This window comes from Cricetulus griseus, chromosome 5 (genome assembly GCF_003668045.3).
Source record: "Cricetulus griseus strain 17A/GY chromosome 5, alternate assembly CriGri-PICRH-1.0, whole genome shotgun sequence".
Taxonomy (NCBI): Eukaryota; Metazoa; Chordata; class Mammalia; order Rodentia; family Cricetidae; genus Cricetulus; species Cricetulus griseus.
Genome location: NC_048598.1, coordinates 116,907,694 through 116,926,955, shown reverse-complemented (window position 1 = coordinate 116,926,955; position 19,262 = coordinate 116,907,694). Strand labels below are relative to the sequence as shown.

Sequence of the window (19,262 nt, the reverse complement as noted above, 5' to 3'; positions counted from 1 at the left end):
AGACCCCCAAGGAGCAGCTCTGGAAGAAAGCTAAGCTTTCCCAGGTGGGAACCTATGATCAGAGTATAGATTGTCCTGCCGGTGGATGTATTTCTGGGGCCCACTAAGAGGCGGGATGACCACACAAGACCCAGGAATAAATGGGCCGGTTTCCCCCTAAAACAAGTGAAACGCCAGAGAACACAATAGTCAGTAGAGCTGATGCTCCTTGTCAGTGCAATCAACATTAGAATCCAGAAGTACCCTCTGCTCCCTGCCCAATTGTTGCCTCAAAGTAGACAACAAAGTGGGCTCGTTCTCTCATCAAGTTGGGGGTGGGAGGCGATGGAGGGAGACTCCAGAAAAACAACACTGCTTCAGGATCCTTACTGAACCTTGCAAGGACAGTGAGTCCCTTCCAGTCTTCCTGAAGACTGGCTCTCTCCCACGGTGAGGTTCACAACGAAAAGCCTGGAAGAAGGCAGTGGAAATGGGTGGGACTAGGAGGTCAGAAAGAAGAGGTGGTCTGTGCGGAACAACCTTGGGTTAGGCAAGAGTATAGGATCTAGGCCAACCTGAGGCTTGAACTTTAGTGTTCAATCTGACTTGAGTTGACCTTAGTATAAAATGGTCTTCCTCTCTAACTGGCCTGAAGGTTGGTAACTCATTGTGCCTCTCTCTACTTGACATCTGGTTTTCACTGTCTCTTTCAGTTCCCTCTTTGCAGTGGGAGAATCAGCCAGGCAAAGAGGGTGATTAGGAACGAGCAAAGAATCCCCAAGCTCGAGAGAATGAGAAAGAGTCCCCTGTGTTTCTCCATCCATCTCCTTCTTCCTTACACATCCAGATGGATGTTCCCAGTTGGTTTTGCAGTCCATTGTTTGTCTGTCTCCAATCCTCCAGAAGCTTCCAATTAGCAAATGGGGAGGAGGTGTGATGGTCGGTTCCAAGATGGAAAATCAAGAAAAGACGCTGGGGCGTTGGTGGCACAGCCTTTAATCCCAGCACTCCAGAGGCAGAGGCAGGTGGATCTCTGTGAGTTTGAGGCCAGACTGGTCTCCAGAGCGAGTGCCAGGATAGGCTCCAAAGCTACACAGAGAAACCCTGTCTCGAAAAACCAAAGAAAGAAAGAAAGAAAGAAAGAAAGAAAGAAAAGAATAGATTTAACAATTCAAGCCTACCTGACATTTATAGTCAGAAACCTAGAAACGTTGCTAAGGTGTGATCCAAAACCACAGGACAAATGCTTGTTGCCATCTTCCAAGGATTAATGAAAACAATGTACCCCACTCCCTGGGGACTTACTCTCCCTTTGCCCACCTCATTGTCATTCCTTTAGGTAGACAGCTCTAGTTAAACCCAGTATCTTTTTTTTTTTTTTTTTTTTTTTTTTTTTTTTTTTTTTTTTTTTTTTTTTTTTTAGTTTTTTAAGACAGGGTTTCTCTGTGGTTTTGGAGGCTGTCCTGGAACTAGCTCTTGTAGACCAGACTGGTCTCGAGCTCACAGAGATCCACCTGCCTCTGCCTCTCGAGTGCTGGGATTAAAGGCGTGCGCCACCACCACCAGGCTAAACCCAGTATCTTAAGAGTTTTTTCTTTGACGGGCAGTGGTGGTGCATGCCTTTAATCCCAGCACTCGGGAGGCAGAGGCAGGAGGATCTCCGTGAGTTTGAAACCAGCCTGGTCTACAAGAGCGCATTCCAGGACAGCCTCCAAAGCCACAGAGAAACCCTGTTTCAAAAACAACACCCCCACCCCAAAAATGAATCTAGTCCAGACTCTGCCACCGTGTGATCCTAGGCAAGTTTTTTTTTTCTTCTTCTTCTTCTCTGTGCACTGAGGTCCTCATATGAATAAACTGAATAATGAATTGGCCTGAGTTCTAAATCCTGAGTTTCATGGAAGGGTTGTAGATGTTACTAAACCGCTTTATAAATACACTCACTCTCCCTGGGTCTGATGATGCAGTTCTTTAATCCCAGTACTCAGGAGGCAAAGACAGGCTGATCCCTGTGAGTTCGAGGCCAGCCTGGTCTACATATAGCAAATTCCAAGCCAGCTAGGGCTACATAGTAAGACCCTGTCTTAAAAAATAAGTAAATAAAGGTTCGGGTCATCCTAGACAATTTAGTGAGACCCTGTCTCAAAATAAAAAGTAAAAAGGAGGCTAAGGATATGGCTCTGGGGTAGCACAGCCTAACATGGGTGAAGCCCTGGGATTCAATCCCCAGTGCTGCCAGATAAACATTTGCACTAGGCCTTAAGGGTCATTTCCATGTCCAACTTCTGGTACTTGATGGAGTTTAGGAGGAAACAAAAGTGAATTTCAGAAAGCTGGGCTTGGAGGTGCTGTCCTGTAACCCCAGTACCCAAAGGCAGTGTCTGGAGAGGAGAATCAAAATGTGAAAGCCAGCCTTGGCTACATAGTGAGTTCCAGCTTAGTCTGAGCTACTTGAGATGCTCTCACATATTCAAATGGTGAATCTTAATACTCTTTTTATCATCAGTCCCAAGATACTTGGGAGAATATACCTGGAATCTCTGGAATCTTAATGTTAAGGATTTGAAATTGTGAGTTCTTAGGGTATTGCCTCCAGTGACCAAGATGTCACCCATCAGCCTATTCTTCCAAAGTTGTTAAATTCTCACTGCCTCCACCCATTTCACTTAAAGAATCATTAAGATTGTATCAGATGTACAGGTCAAGGCATATAAATAGTATAACACAGACTGTAAAATATTGGCCAGTACCTATGGTTTGGGAGCAAAGTGGGAAAGATGCGAAATTGGAGTAGGGTTACTCCCAAGTAGCATAAAAGGAGCTTAGAGTCAGTCAGCTAAACACTTGGCTGAGTCTCCAGAATACCCGATAATCCTCGGGGCCAGAGAAGGCAAACCTTACACTTCAGGGAAGGGAGGATGATCTACCTGAGAACCAAATCAAGACTGGTGGAGGCAGCCACACTAGCTGCCAAACAAGTCCACCAAAGAGCAGTCTTATCACCCCACCTCCCCCCCCCAAAAGAGACACAGCCACCATTTAACAAGCGGCCCTTGGCTATGGCAAACTTCAATTAACTGCACCAGTTATTTTATGATTCACCTCCAGCCAGAGTTCTGCCCTAACCTCTGAGTGCTTCCACTAGTTTACGTCTCTCCACCACAAGGAGTCTTGTCAAGTCAGGCTTCCTTAAGTGAAACCAAACCAGCCTCCTTTGCTGGATGCTTCATTACTACAGCTGCTGCTTCTCCTAATAATAGAACCCGGCAAACCAGGGGGGTGGGGGTGGGGGAACGACACTGTTCTCAGTTCTTAATGACAGGCCCTCTTGCCCATATATACTAGTAATCAAGGACTTGTAATCCTAAAAGTTCCTGAACATAATACCAAAGCAATGAAGAGAGTGGCAGGCAGGCAGGCAGGCAGGCAGGAGCCCTTGTGTACACAGGTAGATAACAGGACCGACTCTACTCACAGCGGCCACACTCAGACAGGCAATCCTCACATCTAAGTCCATGAGTGGGCCCTTTTTCCCTTAGGCTCACGCATTTCAGCATTCAGTGTGGGTGTTGGGAGCACCTTGGAGAAATCTTCCAGCAAAACCTGCTCAGGTCTTAAATTAATGAGGCTGTAAGAAAAGCAGCTCAGACCTTTAAGTGATTGGTCGCTGGGCCCAGGATGGGTTTTAGAATTAACTCTTCCTACAGTCTACTATGCATTATCACCCCAGAGTTAATTACCCCTGAGGATGAAAATAGGTTTCATGACTCATAAGCACCAATACAACACTTGGCAACAGATGAAAACGCAAGGACACATTTGCAGGAAGCTGACAGGAATGAACATCTATTTATATGTAGGGAGATTCTTAGAGGTGAGCCAGGCGCTTCCCATGTATCATGCTGCAGATCCATCAATAGCACCATGGATCCCATTCCCAAACATACACACCCACACAGTCACACCGGGCTCTGGTTTCCACTTCAATATGGTGGCAAAGCTGGAACAGAAACCCAAAGGGTGTTATTATTAATAGCAAGTCCCAACACCAACCAAACCTCCACATTGGTGTCAGGACTATCCCCATGATTTGTTTTCCTCACGAGTGGCTTGCACCTAATCCCACCTCCCCGCCCTCCTGCTCCTTCTTAGATGTCAGTTAGGTAGGGTTCATTATTTCCTTCCCCATGGCAGGCAGGCAGGCAGATCTGGTCAGTTCCATCTGCCCAGGAGCAGCAAGGGAGTGGCTAGGAACTAAATCAGATCACCACTGTTGTGTTTTGCTTCCTTTCTCCTGCTCTCTAGTCCTCTGCTGCCTCCAGGAAAGGACAAGGTTCAAACCAGGACTGTTTGCCTTGCTCTAGCTAGATGAAAGGCTAGTCTCGCGTCTGATGGGGGATTCTGAGCCCCAGAGGGTGCAGTTTTCTCCTTCCCCACCCATCAGAACTTCACAAATGCCCACAACAAAGCTGATTAATAGTTGAGCTTCCTTGCCAGTAAAATGGATTCCATTTGGTGCCTAAATAACCTTTGCTTTTCTTTCCCTTCCACCCCCACCCCCTAAGTCTGCTCTGATCAGCTGTGTCCCGACTTAAGAAACATTCATTAAAGGGTAGGATATAATGAATGAGGTGGAAGCTGCTTTGCAATCTACATGCATTTGCCTCCCAGATGCTCACACCCTTCCCTGGCCCTACTCCCAGCTAGGCACTTTAATTTTCAAGAAAGGGTTTATTTTAGCTTATAGTTCTAGAGGGCTAGAGTCCATCATGGCAGATTAGAAATGGGAATAGCCAAGAAAGACATACATGGCAGGAGGGGCAGGAGAAGAGGAGGAGAGGAGGAGCAGGAGGCCAGCTGACCACATTTCCAGCTACACACAGGGAGCAAAACCCAGCTAGACACTTTTTAAGTGTGCAATGACAGTAAATCATACCCTTTGTGTAGAGGCAAAACACCCTAATATTTCTTACTCTAAATTTCCCGCTGTTCCCACTTGTTAATCACAGCTACACTGGCTATCAGTATATACTCATTGCCCCAGGGAAAGACACCAAAAAAGCATTCCTGACAATGCTTTTTGCAGCTGGGTCCCATATGGGGGGTGGGTAAAGATGCTGAAGAGTAAACAAAAATTGCTTAGTCAGCAACTGTAGATTACAGGAGAGGTAAAACATAAACAGTCTGGGACCCAAGGGGTGGGGTAGCCAGCTCTGAGAGCCTTCAAAGGAACCAGGATTCCTGGTTCCAGGTTAGGAGGTTAACAATTGTCCCCTTAGAGTGGTGTGGCCTCAACCCTAGAAAGACAAACTTGCTGACTCAGGGCAGAATTAATATCAATTGAATTTATTACAAGTTACTAAGCTCCAAGGCACATTACAGTGTTCTGTTAACTACAGAAATGTATAAAGGACAAACAGAGCAAGTTCTCCATGTCTAGCTTTTCGCTCTACTGTTCAAAAGCATCCGTGCATCAATAAAGCCAAAACAAAACGACACGTGAAGATCCAACACATTCAGGTCAGTAGAAACAAACCAAAACATTTTCCCCCTCACAAACTTGCAACAAAAAACACCCATCCCCTCCCAACACCCCGCTTACCATTTTGCAAACAAAACAGGAAAACAAAACAGAACAGAACAAAATTAAGTGAAGACTTCAACACTTGGGGCTGTTTAGAGAGAAGCTTTCACCATTTTATAGCATCAGTTTTTTTTTCTTTTTTTCTTTTCTTTCTTTTTTTTTTTTTTTTTTTTTTTTTAGGCAGCAACACTGGCCTTGGCAAAACAAAAACAACAAAAAAATCATTTTCTTTTGTGTGTTTTTCCTTTCAGAGTGCATAACATTTACAAAAATACACACCAGCAGCAGTCGTTGCTAAGGGCTATTAATGCTGTACCTAGGCAAACATTCTGCCACCAAATAAATGCTAACGAATATGATGCAAATGATCCAATCAATATTATACTGCTTAACACAACCAGCTTATCCTTCAAATGAAGAAGTTACATACCTGTTTCAAAATATAGAAACATACGACGGAAATAATGTCTATACATAAGACTAACTTTTTGCAGTTATATTCACAATTCTACATCTTGGTGGGAAGGGAAATGGGAGGCAGGTGGGGGGAAGGGCCCTCTAGATTGAGGAGGAGGTGGTCTAGGGCAAAAGAGGTCCCTGCCCTGCGGCTCAAGGGTCTCTCTCTTTTTTCACTTTAACATCCCCAGCTAAGATGGTTGCGATTTCACCCTGCATGAAGGCCCAAGGTACATTAGACCCGACTAGGGGGCATTTCTCTCCGCTGGGGCAATACACCTCACCTGTAGCCCCCTGGGCTTTGATACTCTCTCTAGAACAAGGGAAACAAAATTTGTGGCTAGGGACGGATGGGCACTGAACGAAATGAGTGTCCTCCAAACGTTCGTGGCAAATGGTACAGCAGAGGGGTCCGCTGTTGGCCATAGGGGAATCCGGAATGTTTTGGGGATGCACTTGGTCCATGCCCGGGTGGGCGCTAGGCGGCGGGGGCGCCACCTGTAAATTCAGGTCCCCATTTCGTGATGCCAGGCGACGCTGCCCCGGCACGGAGGCGGGCGACACCGGGCTGCTGCTGTTTCGCCTTGCAGATGCAGTGGTAGAGTGCACTGAACTGCCGTCCTTGGGCGAATGCGCTGTGCCCAAAGTGTCTGCTACTGACATGAGTGCGGCCATGGGGGACGGACCATTCTGGGGGGCTGATTCCGGCGGGGTGGTCCTATTGGAATGAGGTCCCAGAGGTGGAGGGGGTGGGGGCGGTCCCCCTGCTGCGTGCCCTGGAGCCGCAAAGCCCCCCGCGGACATAGTGAGCTTCAGCGCCTCGCTCTGGTTTGCCATCCACTGCTGCCTCTGCTGCTCCTCGCTGAGCTTCAGTGCGCTTTCAGCTGAGTCCGGCGGTTCCGGGGATGCCTTCCTTTTGCGCAGGCTGGCGGCTGCACCGCGGCCCGTGGGCGCCGCTGGCGGCAAGGTTCCAGTTCCTGGGGGTGCACTGGGGGCACGGCTGAGACTCACCAGCGCCGTGGGTAGCATGGGACAGCTGGCATCTATGTAGGGCTGGGGCAGCATGTCCGCGCCAGGCACGCCCTCCTTGAAGAAGCGCACAGCCTCGGGCAGCAGGTCCCCAAGTAGGCGCCAGTCGCCCGAGCCATGCTTCTTCTCGTACTCCAGGTACTTGAAGCCAGAGGACAGACCCCGGCCAAAGTCTTTCATGCAATCCTGATACATCTGCTTGGCCACCCCGGACGCGCTGGAGTACACGTTGCCGGAGCCCGTGGGATACTCAATGAACAGCTTCAGCTCGTAGTCCATGCCGGGCTTGGAGACGGCGTCGAAGGCAAAGACGCGACCCAGCAGCGAGTGGTCCTTCTTGAAGCGCACCTCGTAGGGCGTGCAGCCAGCCAGCGTGAGCAGCGTGTCGCGGACCATCTTGGGCTTGTTGGCCCACTCCTCCGCTCGGTTGCGCAGGCTCTCGCTCAGCTCGGCCAAGGCCTCAGCGTTGCGCTGCTTCTCCTTTAGCTCACGCTCCTGGTCCGTACTCGACACCGACCCAGGCCTCTTGCCCCCGGCACCCACGCCCACCTCTGCCACCGTCGACGAGGTCGAAGACGGCGCGGAGGATACAGTGGCCGACACACCCGGGGCAGCCCCGAGGCAGGCGGGCCCCCCGGGAGCACCGGGAGGCGCTGGAGTCGGGGGTCCTCGGCTGCCCCCCAAACCGTGGGGCGGAGGCAGCACCGCAGCGCTGGCCGGGCCGTTAAGCAGCGTCTGCGGTAATAGGTTTGGGGGCACCGTGAGCTGGGTCCCCCCCACCCCCCGGGTTAGGGAGCCCGGTCACCAGCCCACTATGTGTCCCGCGCCGAGAAGCCACCGATGTTGCCGCCGAGGATGAGTTGGGGCTCTGGCGGTTCAGCTCCGGGGGGCCCTCCTCTGGTGCGGGCTTAGGAAAGCCGTTAGGACCTCCCAGGCCGTTGGGCAGCCGGGCGGCGTGGCTGCTGCTCCCCAGACTCACCGGGGGCGGCGGATACTCAAAACGGCTGCGTTGTTCCACCGCGGCGGCGGCGGCAGCGGCGGCCGCTGCGCTCAGGCCGTAGCGTTCCAGGCCGGACGGGGCGGCCAACACTGCAGGCTTAGTAGAGCCATCGACGTGGTTAAGCTGCTGCTGCTGCTGCTGCTGCTGCTGTTGCTGCTGTTGTTGTTGCTGCTGCTGTTGCTGCTGTTGCGCGGCGGCAGCTGCTGCCGCCGCCGCTTCCTTGGCGGACAAGGCCACTGTCTTGACCCCAACGGGCGGCGGCGGCCCGGGGGAGCGGCCGTCCTGGAAGCAGCCGTGAGCCCGCTTCAGCTGGCGTGCGGTCTCGATCACGAATTCTATGCGGTCGGCGCCTTCGTAATTGACGCAACCGCGGCAGACGGGCTCGGAGAAGTCCCAGATCATGGCCCAGGGCATGCGAGGCAGGTCGCACAGGTAGCAAGACTGTCTTCGGGACGAGGACACCTGCGCCGCCGACATGATGCCAGCCTCGGGGAAGGTAGGCCCCCTCCCGGGCTGTCTCTGTGGTGCCTTCTCCACCTGGAGGACTGGCTGGCTGGCTTAGGAATGAGTCCGGCTGAGGGGAGGGGGGCGAGAAAGTTCTGCCCCAGGGGCTGGAGGGAGAGCGAGTCTCCAGGGCCGGCGCAGCGCCTCTCCGTGGGGGCTCCACCGCCCGGGCGGTCGACGGGTCCTGCACGCTGCTCGCCCCCACCTCCTACTGCGACTGTCTGGTCTGGAGAAGAGCGCCGGGAGCCTTCTTCCTGGCGCGGCGGATCAGGGCTGGAAGCTCCGGGCCTGGGGGGAGGGGGCTAGGGTGTCCGGGGCCGGCCGCCAGTGGCCTTTTGGCCCCCTCCCCGGAGTGATTGAAGCGTGGAAGCGCGAAGGAGGGGGTGGTCCCCCTACGATCTGAGTCCTCTCTACGCCAGGCGCCCCGGGGAGAGGGTTAGAGAGCTGTGCCACCCGGTGCCCAGGTCCAATCTTGCTGAAGCCGCTGATTCCCCGGGAGGGCCGGGGGAGGAGGTGGCCGCCAAGAGGAAGAGTTTCCCCTTCGCAGCGTCGGCCGTTGCGCTGGCGGCGCCTGGGTTTGCACGCCGGAGGGAGCAGCCGCGGCCACCGTTTCCAAGACACACGAGAGCAGAGAGAGGAGCGCACGCACGCAGGCTCCCACCGCCCCCTGGCCTGGCCAGCTCTCCGGCCACAGAGGCTGGCGGCGCTCACGTTGGCTGCACGGCGCTCGCTCGGCGCCTCCACCCGGGTCGCATCCCTTCCCGCTCGCGCTCGCCTGGAATGTGGGGTTGTGATTGTTACTCTACGTTCCGGAGGCGCGTCTCAGCGCTCCTGCTCGGGCTGCGGCTCGCGCTGTCCCCGGCTTGGCCGCGCGGGATGCCGCCCGGGCGGAGCGCTGACGTCACCGCCATGCTCTGCACCAGTCCCCCACCCCCCCTTTACACTTCCTCTGTCTGTGGAGCCCACTTGTTGCTCGCGAAAGGCGCATGCGCGGCAGGATGCCCAGATTCCTCCCTGTCGGCCCCTCCTCCGCGCCTCCGCCTTCCCCTCCCTTCCCCCCCTCGGCTGTGTGTGTACCACAGCTGAGGCCCGGCGAGCTAATGCTGCAAGCCCTGGGCTGGCGCGCGCCTCTGTGTGTGTGTGTGTGTGTGTGTGTGTGTGTGTGTGTGTGTGTGTGTGTGTGTGTGTGTGTGTGTGTGTGTGTGTGTGTGTGTGTGTGTGTGTGTGTGTGTGTGTGTGTGTGTGTGTGTGTGTGTGTGTGTGTGTGTGTGTGTGTGTGTGTGTGTGTGTGTGTGTGTGTCTGTGTGTGTGTGTGTCTGTCTGTTGTCTGTCTGTGTGTCTGTGTGTGTGTGTCTGTGTGTGTGTGTGTCTGTGTGTCTGTGTGTGTGTGTCTGTGTGTGTGTCTGTGTCTGTCTGTGTCTCTGTGTGTGTGTGTCTGTCTCTGTGTGTGTGTGTCTGTGTGTGTGTGTGTGTGTGTGTGTGTGTGTGTGTATACAGACAATGACCTTTCCTTTTCCTGCCTGGCTTTCCCAATTTAAAAAAAAAAAATTTAGAGCCACGAGTGTTGTTTCCGATTCCCGTTCCCCACCCCCCAAACCCTAGGCAGTAAAATTAAATTTCATATAAGGTATTACCTATTTCATCTGTGATGAGAGCTCCCTCCCCCATTAATGTTACATTCCTTGCCACCAGTGGTGCTCAAACACCTGCAGAATTAGCCCTTCTCCAATCTTCCAGAAATTACCTTTTAGATTTGTTTTTGTGACCTGGCCTGAGAATCAGTCGGAGTTTCGAGGATGGTACTAAATGAGCCACCCCTCCCCTTGGCCAAACTCTATATAAAGTTTTTTGGCTGTGAGCTATGAGCATTCTGAGGCCTTGAGGAAAACAGTCAACTGGCTGCATACAGCCGCACTTGAGGCAGGGAATGGGGAGTGAAGAATTTGCCAAACAGGTGAGTGGTTTTTCTGGGTTTCATAAAACGGGGCAGCATTTAATAATACTGATTGCTAGAGCTAGGATCGTAGCTCAGCGAGGGAGCATTTGTTCAGGATGACCGAGGCTCCGAACTCAATCCTTAGAACCATAAATAAATAAAGCATAGGCAGTTTTGAAAGTTCCTCCGGCGTGCTGTGATTTAATTCCACACTGCCCCAGTACGCTCTGGGAGGTCACGGTTTCTTCTCCCGTGTAAGATCACTGCTCATCATTATTGCTCATTGTAGAAACAGATAGGGTTGGTCTTAGCTCTGGCTGGGGCATTTCAGCTGATTCTCCTATTTATTAGGTTTGCCTTTTTCTTATGTAAATTAGGATAATCCCTGTGGAAGGCTGGTGGAGGGGAGGTGATTTGATAGGGCTGGGTTCTGCCTACAGGGTTGGAATTTCCTCACTATTACTACTGGCTTTGTAACCTTGAGCTCTATTTGTATCATCTCTTTTTCTTCTGCAAAATGGATTTATCTCCCCCAGCTTGATGGGTTGTTGAAGATTTCAGCTTGTTTCTTGTCATCCGTGACAAGTGACTCTGGGATAGGTACTGGACAAGTGGTTCCTTTGTATCAACCTTAGTATTATTTTCATTACAATGTAGAGACATAACATGAAGCTGTATTTTAACATTACTAAACCCTTAATGTTTTCTACAAAGTATATTCTATTCCATTTTGCAGACTAGGAAAATAAAGAGGTTGAAATAACTTGTCTACAGCTGCTGCAGCTGGCCTGGAATCTAAATCCAGTAAATTTGATTTGAGACGCAGTGCACACAAGCTAAGACTGCCAGGGATGGTGTAGGGTGCTCACATTTCCCACTAGCACCCCGTTCTTTGTTGCATATAACTTGTATATAAAGTGCTGTGTAAATGCACATTCATAATGAGCCCCTCGAATCCCCCTCTGGACTGTACCACTGAATTCTTCCACATAGAGAAGCTGTCAAGCAACACTGCTGCAGAGTGAAGCATACATGTACCATACAGTATGGAGAGCACATTATTGCATTCCCCAGAAGCTGCCAGTGTTGGATACTAGTATTGATAATGATATTGAAACTGTCACTGGCTTCCCTGTGAAAGTATTAAAGTTCATGAGGCATTATGATCATTATTTATGATCACTGTTACAGTCAGTTGAAGCAACAAGAAATACTTTTATTTTGACATTTGATCTCCCGATGCTAGTCAGCATTTCCTAGCATCTAGACCTTCCGTTCTGGGTTCCAAATGCAAAGGAAAGTAGAGCTTGTAAGGATATGGAGAAAGGGAGGAAGAGGAAGCCCATAGGGAGCCTCTCTTTCATCTCAGAGCAACCCAGTTTCTGGTTTTGCAAAAACAGCGAGCTCACTGTGTGCTGTAGGGCAATAATAGACTTTGCCTGGCAGGCTAGCTGGCGTGGGGCAGAGTCATGTGCATAGAGCCTCTCAGGGAGTGCTTCCTTACCCTTGGACTTCAGCCTTCTTCGTGCCACAGCCACCCTTGAGTGAGTCACAACACAGGGCTCAACAATCCCTACCAGCCTGGGACTCCTGAACTTTGGCTTGGCTGGATGTCCCATTTATTTCCACTATTTTTCTTGTTATTAAACCAAAACTGCGCTGGGTGGTGGTGGCACCCACCTTTGATCCCAGCACTTGGGATGTAGAGGCAGGCAGATCTCTGTGAGTTCAAGGCCGGCCTGGTTTAAATAGTGAGTTCCATGACAGCCAGGGCTGTTACACAGAGCAACTATGTCTTTAAAAACCAAACAACCAAACCAAACCAAAAATACTTTAGGAATAGCAGCTTAGCCATAAACCTCCAGCCAGGCAGGTAGAGAAAGCAAGTTGAGTTCCATTGCCACAGTGTACCATCTCCTTGTCTCTGTCTTCACTTTTACTAAACACACACACACACACACACACACTCTCTCTCTCTCTCTCTCTCTCTCTCTCTCTCTCTCTCTCTCTCTCTCACACACACACACACACACACACACACACACACACACACACGGTTATCTCCGAACATAGCGAGCTTAGCCATCAGTATGCATTTAAACAGAATCCCATTACAGCCCACAGTCTCATAATCCTTTTATTTAAAAATAGTAACTCTCTATACCTCCTCAAAAAGAATCACTATCGTTCTCGGTGATAAATTGGTTTTTAACTGCTTGTCTCAGAAGGCCCTTTTTGGGGATGCATCAGTGACTGGGGAGGTGACAACTCCAATGTTTGGAGATACATTCCTCTGCCCCTGCAGCAATGCTGTGATCTCCTGGGAAGAACTGATCAGGGAGGTGAGAGGTAGGGGAGCAGAGATAACAGAACTCTGGTGCTATGTTCTGGGGTGCACCAGTTGCAGAGACTAGCAGAGCAAGCTACAAAATGCTAGCCCTAACCCCACAAATCGAAGTCCTGTCTTAATAGCCCTGTTTCTCCTCAGCTAGCCATCTGCCATAGCATCTTCAGAGAACACTGTTCTAAACTGGAGCAAAAGGTCAGCTTTCCACTTGGCCTTTCCTGAGCAACACGGCCCAGTGTTAGGGTTGTGAAGGTTGCCAGGATCTTAGGCACTTCTTTCTATGCATCTCAGCGACTCCCGCCCGCCCTCAACAGCCCCAGCAGTTTGGAACCGAAATGGAACGGGGGCAGGGGTGCTCTTGGCCTGCTGGCTCTCCAGGCCGAAGCTGAACCTCGCGTCACCCCGCTGCAACGCGCGCCGCCAAGCGCTCCGCAGAGAGAAAAGCCTTTTTTGGTAACACAGCCGGGCAGTAAGCAGGTCCCTGTTCTTTGGCCTGCGGGAGCCGCTTAAAAGTAGATGAAAACAAACGTGTGGGTTGGGCCCCTCCTTTGGCCTTATGGAGGCCTGGGATCGTCTGGCACTAGGAACCCCAGGGGTGCTGCAGGTTACTGTGCCTTGCAGACCCGAGCAAAGGGGCCATGGGAGCTGGAGGCTGCTGGGTGATTTACACATTTACTCCCTGGTCGGATCTGTGGCGGAAGTATTTGTCTTTCCCTAAAGGATTAATCCTGGTATTTTAAAAAAAAAAAAAAAAAGTATTGAGTTAGGCCAGGGCATAGGGTTACACAAGAGCCACTAGAGCATGAAATCCCAGGAACAACGTGATTCGCCGCCGAGAAGCCCTGGGGAGCTGAACTTACACCGCTCGCCAAGACCTGCCCAGCCTCGGGCGCATGGGCAAGGCGGGCGCTCTGAGCGAAACTGGGGAGAAGGCAAGGGAGGGCGGGCATAATGGTTGGGGTTGGCACAGTGGCGGAAAGAACGATCCGGTCTCTGGCTGTTTTCTTCCTGGAGGGGCGGAGATCAGGGAGGGGAAGAAAGGCGCAGGAGTGGGGGTAGTGGAGTCTAGTTCCTGCCTCCCGACATCCTCTTACCAGCGTGCCAGGGCATGGGGGAGCCCAGCATTGCCTCAGGAAAAGCTGGTGTGTGTGTGTGGGGGGGGTGGAGCCCAGCATTGCCTCAGCAAAAGCTGGTGTGTGTGTGTGTGTGTGTGTGTGTGTGTGTGTGTGTGTGTGTGTGTGTGTGTGTGTGTGTGTGTAGCCCAGCATTGCCTCAGCAAAAGCTGGTGTGTGTGTGTGTGTGTGTGTGTGTGTGTGTGTGTTTTCTCCCTGCTCCCCTAAAAAGCCTGGAATGAGCTGTCCAGGGAAACGGCCCTAGGGGAAAAAGTGGTGGAAGAGCCAGACAAGAGTGCTATTGATTCAGTTGGGACAAATATTCAAATCCTCAACAAGTAGCTAGAACCGGAGGAAGGCTTGGAGTAGGCGGGGCCACGTTGAGGTGGCCGGTGGCCGTGAAGACCATAGGTGTGCCTATCTCTAACCCTCCACTCATATGTGAGCTTGGGCCTCAAAGGGAGGTTCCCAGCCAGTCTACAGTAATCAGGGGATTTCCACAAGGCAGTCCCTGAGACCCACTGCCTCTGGTACTTTACTGCTAGGGAAGTCAGAAGGTGTGGTCACAGAGCAGGAAGCTCCTCCCAGGTCCTCGCCATTCCTGGGTCAAGGTTGGTACAAGGTAGCCATCCCTTCTTGCCTTGATTTGGGTCCTTGGGCTAGAATTTCGAATATTTTGGCTTGTCTGTGCTGAGCACTTCAACCTCTAAAGAGAGAGACAGAGACACGGGTATTGGGTACATATTTATATTATGCTGTTCACCTTGGACTTTGGCTGACCTTGAGCAAATCATTTGCGCTTCAGGTTTCCTTTGCTAGTTTGATGGTCTATGTGGATGACAATGCATTATAATATGTTTAATAAAATGTAAGCGATTATTAACAAAACCCGACATTTGTCAAGGGTTCCAAAGTGCATTGCATTTCCAGACATTATCTCACCAAGCCTCACGAGTGCCTGTGAGGTAGGTGTTACTTTCATCAGCCTTTTGTGCAGGTGAGGAAAGCTGGGCCAAAGGTGGTCCAGAGTTAGCAAAAAAAAAAAAAAAAAAAAAAAAAAAAAAACCAGGCTTTGTGTGCTGTAAAACTGGCATTCACTTTCACCCTACAGGCTTCTAGCCCTTTAGGGGTTCCAGATGCTACCAAGAAACCGAAACAAGAAGGTAAAACTCTCTGCCCACAGGAATTTACAGGTTAATGCCACAACTGTCCCAGTAGGCTACAAGGTTGTGTATAAATCAGCACCAGTTGTGTGGGAGTTAAAAATCAGTCATTATCAAGCTCTGAGAAAAACAGAGTAGCCACTGTTGGGCAATCCCCAAACACCTTTCTTTTACTTCTCCAGGTTTTCTGTGCCCTGGACCCAGGTAGAGGTGACAGAGGGAAATCTGAAGTACCGGTTCTTGCTGAAAGGATGAAGAAGCATCTCCAGTTGCCCTTAAGACATTTTTGAAATGTACACATCTGGGACTAAGGAATGCAGCTGAGAGATGAAGCCTTGCCTAGCACATGCAAAGCCCTGAGTCTGGATATCCAGCACTGAAAGGAAAAGGGGTTGAAGAAGAGCCCAGTGAACCATGTAGGCGAAGGAGGAAAACAAGGGGCATGGATTTTTATAATAGAAAAGGCCTCTTTCTAGACCTAGAAGTTATCATCTGTTTTTACCCAAGTGTGCTGAAACTTGGCTGTCCCATGGCCTAGAGGGTTTTGACATATTTACCTAGAGAGCACTACCCAGCCTCTGGCTGAGGGTAGAACCTGGGGCCTGGAGCATGCTAAGCAGTGCTCTATCTCTGAGCTACATCCCTAGCTCCCTTTCTATTTTTACACTGGCTCCTGAGAAGTTGTCCAGCCAGGCCTTGAACTCATCCTGTAGCCCAAATAGGTTTCGACCCTGTGGTCTTTCTGCCTCATTTTCCACAGTGGCTATGGATTGATCAGGCCTGGTTCTTAGCACTTTCTGTCTCAGTGCTGGGAATCTGAAGATGAAAATAAGCCAGAATGGGTCCAGCCCAGAATGGAACCGCTTCCATTTTCTCCTAGGTGTCCTAGTTTCCTGATGCAGTTAGCCCCCAAAGCCTTAAGAGGCAGCAGTGCTTGTTCAAGACTCCCTGCAGCAGCATGCCTGACTCCGAGGCAATCTGTTTCTTCTCTTGAGCTCTGGCTTCTCACCTGTCAAATGTCCATCTTAAATCACACTCTTCCTGCAGAGCCTCCTTGTAAGATCCCTTCTGTGATGCAGGGCTGTAAAAGAGGCCAGTCCTGACCCCGATCTCTTGCAGCACTGAACCCTTCCAGGAGCAAGAGGAAAGCCAAGCCTAATGCTACATACACCCTGTCCACACTCTTTGTCTGGTCCTTGGAAGGTTTCCTCTGGGTGACCAGCCTAGCACCTCTGTGTTGGAGTGACAATCTAAGCAGTAACTGTCTCTCAGCCCTGGAGTCAGAGCAAGACAATAGCATAGTTGGGTCCTTCCTTCTGGGCTCTCCTAGGGAGATGATTTCCCCTCCCGGATTCCTGGTGTGTGTGTGTGTGTGTGTGTGTGTGTGTGTGTGTGTGTGTTGGGGAATGACTATGAAGACTCAAAGCTGTTAGAGATTTATTTGGTGCCTTTACTTTTTTTGTTGTTGTTTTGGCCAATTTGGAAAGAAAGAGGCAATGACTCCTCTTTATAAAACAAAACTAGGCAGGAAGTGTGCAGGGCCTGAGTGGCAGGGACTAAGGGTGTAATTACAAGTTTTGTTCAGCATTTTCATGTAATTAAGTCCAAAGGAAATCGAGCTGCCTGTATGTTGGGGCTGGAAGGCAATCGGTGAGGAATGGATCTGCTTTTCAGCGAAGAGGCGGACTTCTCACCTTTCTTCTTATTTTTATATTCGTTTTCCAAAAGGTAGCCTATCATTCATCTTTTATTCGGTGCCATTGCGCTCTCCTTGGTGACATTTCCCAGCCGTGCAAAGCCTTCTAGACACTGATTTGCCTTTCCGCCCACTCTCTCCCCCTTCCCACTTTTACATATTGCCGATTTCTGCCTGGTTGCTCACACAGTATTCCCGCTGCAACATTCATAGCCAGCTTTCTTGCCTCCGGAGTTTCGATCTCAGCGACTTCCGACTCCGCCAAGCCAAATAGTCTCTCCTTTTGTTTTGGCCAGAGTCTGGTTTTCCCCGTTATGCTTTATAGTAAGTTCTACAGCGGCTGCCCCACCTCGGCTTTCTTTAACACTGCCTTGGTTTCCCTTTATCGCAAGTAGATTCTGCGCACACTCGCTGGGGGATGGGGTCGTAGCGCCTAGAGCACGGCTTTGCAGATGGTCCTAAACGGTGGGGCGCACGGGTTTCGTTCTCCTCCCCTCCTTTGAGCCTTCGGTGGCCCAGAGACGTGCCCTGGGCATTGGGGACTGGCAGCAAGAAAGGAACCACTGTCTACTTACATTCTTAAGGGCAGGAAACCTGACCCACCCCTAAACCACTGGTCCCGGAGGAGGGGCACTTGCATTCCTCCAGGAGGGTGGGCCTCGCGTTGGTCCCCCCTCCTCTCACTCCTACCCCCACCTCCGTGCCCGCAGATTACCTCCCTCAGCCCCCTTCACCTACTCTTCCCAAGAACAGATTGTTTATCAGGACGGGCAGCCAAGAAGCCTACTCCTGTTTCTGGCCTCTGCCAAAGATTAATCACACTTGGGAACCTCACCAAACTTGACTGTTAGGGCGGGGCAGGGAGAGGGGGAGTAGTTAAAAAGGAAAGACCAATGAATTTGACATTTGACAAGCTGACCAAATGGGGCTACTGACGCCTCTTTCCTTCTCAACCTAAAGGACCGAATTGTGTTTCATTCCCACTCCGCTACCCCACCCCCTCTCTTTCTCTGAGTCCCCCTCTTTCAACTTCGGATTTGATGCTTTCATAGTACTGACTTGCTTTTAATTCTTAGTAACATTTTCAGCTGGTGTGTGTGTGTGTGTGTGTGTGTGTGTGTGTGTGTGTGTGTGTGTGTGTTGGGGCCTGGCAAGACACACTCACAAACTGGACTGCCTGACAAATCCCTTCTTTCCCTTCTTTTCATCCCTCTCTTTGAAATGACATCAAGATGGACTGGGGAGGGGTGATGGGGGGGCGATAAAGGAGAAGGCATGGAAAAAAGAGGGGGGATAATTTATGTGCTTTTTTCAGACGGCTAGTAAAATTCCTAAGGGAGAACGAATGCCAAAATTGACTGTCTTGGTGGATTTAGACCCAATCGTCAGGGTGAATCATGTCAGGGCTTTGCCCTGGACCTGCAGCCTGGAAGAGGGGACAGGCACAGAAGCATCTCTGTGGCTGGGAGGGGCCCTTCTGAACGGGGAAGGGATGGCTGTTTGCTCTCACCAGATCCTCTCCATCGGATTTGCTTTTCTGTAATTCATTGCAAGATGGATTTTTTAAAAGCTCTGATAAAGAAAAGGAAGGGATAGAAAACTCACTATTAAACATGACCCCCTAAGGGAAGGTGCAAACCCATTTGATCCAAGATAGAGATATCTCCACCCCAGGCTTCCCCTCCCCTTTGCTTTGCAACTCAGCAGACATCAGGTTAGCAAAAGGTAATAAATAGTCCTCGCACAGCAGGGTCTGGACTAGTGAAAACAGTTTACTGAAATTAATGGGCCTCACTTGAACCAAAACCTCCACTTTGGAATTAATGCCAGACATAGTTTTCCTGAACTCTATCCAACCGCCTAAGCGGCAGACAATTTTTGTTCTATTTGTGAAGGAAATAAAGCCCAAGCCCTTGATCTCAGTGTAGATTTTCATGTAAAGAAAAAAAAATTAGCACAGTGAAAATGGTGCCAGTTTCCACTTTCTGCCAGTAGAAGCCCGGGTGCTCTGGGTGCTCTTAGGTGGTGTGCATGGTCAAAAGTTATCTGGTAAACTTTGCATTGAAAACCCGCCTCCCAATTCCCTCCCCACCTCTGGCTTCTGAGCTTTAATGGTGACATCTGAGAGATGGAAGAAAGCTCCAGAAACAGTTGAGCACTCAGTAACAATCCCCTTCCCCACGGCTTAGAAAAGCTAGATGTGGACATTTTGTATTCCGTTTCCAAGACTCCCCCCACCCCACCCCACCCCATGAAGCTCCAAGCCATCTATCCACCTAGCGACCCCCACCCCCATTCCCTACCGCACCCAGTACTTAGGGTGTCCCTGATTCTGAAGCTGCTTTTTTATTTTTATTAATGTACTTTTTTTTTTTAAAGGTTGAAAGGCACATACACTATGTGTTCCCATTCAGCGGTTATGGGGTTATGGCAGGTACAACGGCTGCACCGCTGTC

General features: G+C 50.6%; 1 protein-coding gene and 1 long non-coding RNA gene across 2 annotated transcripts; one reads left to right on the top strand and one right to left on the bottom strand.

The window, feature by feature from the left end:
• Window positions 1–5,309: 5,309 nt before the first annotated feature.
• Irf2bpl (interferon regulatory factor 2 binding protein like) lies at window positions 5,310–8,913 on the bottom strand. The gene is given in 2 exon segments (XM_027418595.2): window positions 5,310–7,814; window positions 7,816–8,913. Coding segments are annotated over 2 exon segments (2,352 nt in total). The 5' UTR covers window positions 8,526–8,913; the 3' UTR covers window positions 5,310–6,172.
• Window positions 8,914–13,986: 5,073 nt separating this feature from the next.
• On the top strand, window positions 13,987–19,057 carry LOC107980070. The gene is made up of 2 exons (XR_003485973.2): window positions 13,987–14,558; window positions 15,293–19,057. It is a non-coding gene; the product is annotated as an uncharacterized LOC107980070 (long non-coding RNA).
• Window positions 19,058–19,262: the final 205 nt, after the last annotated feature.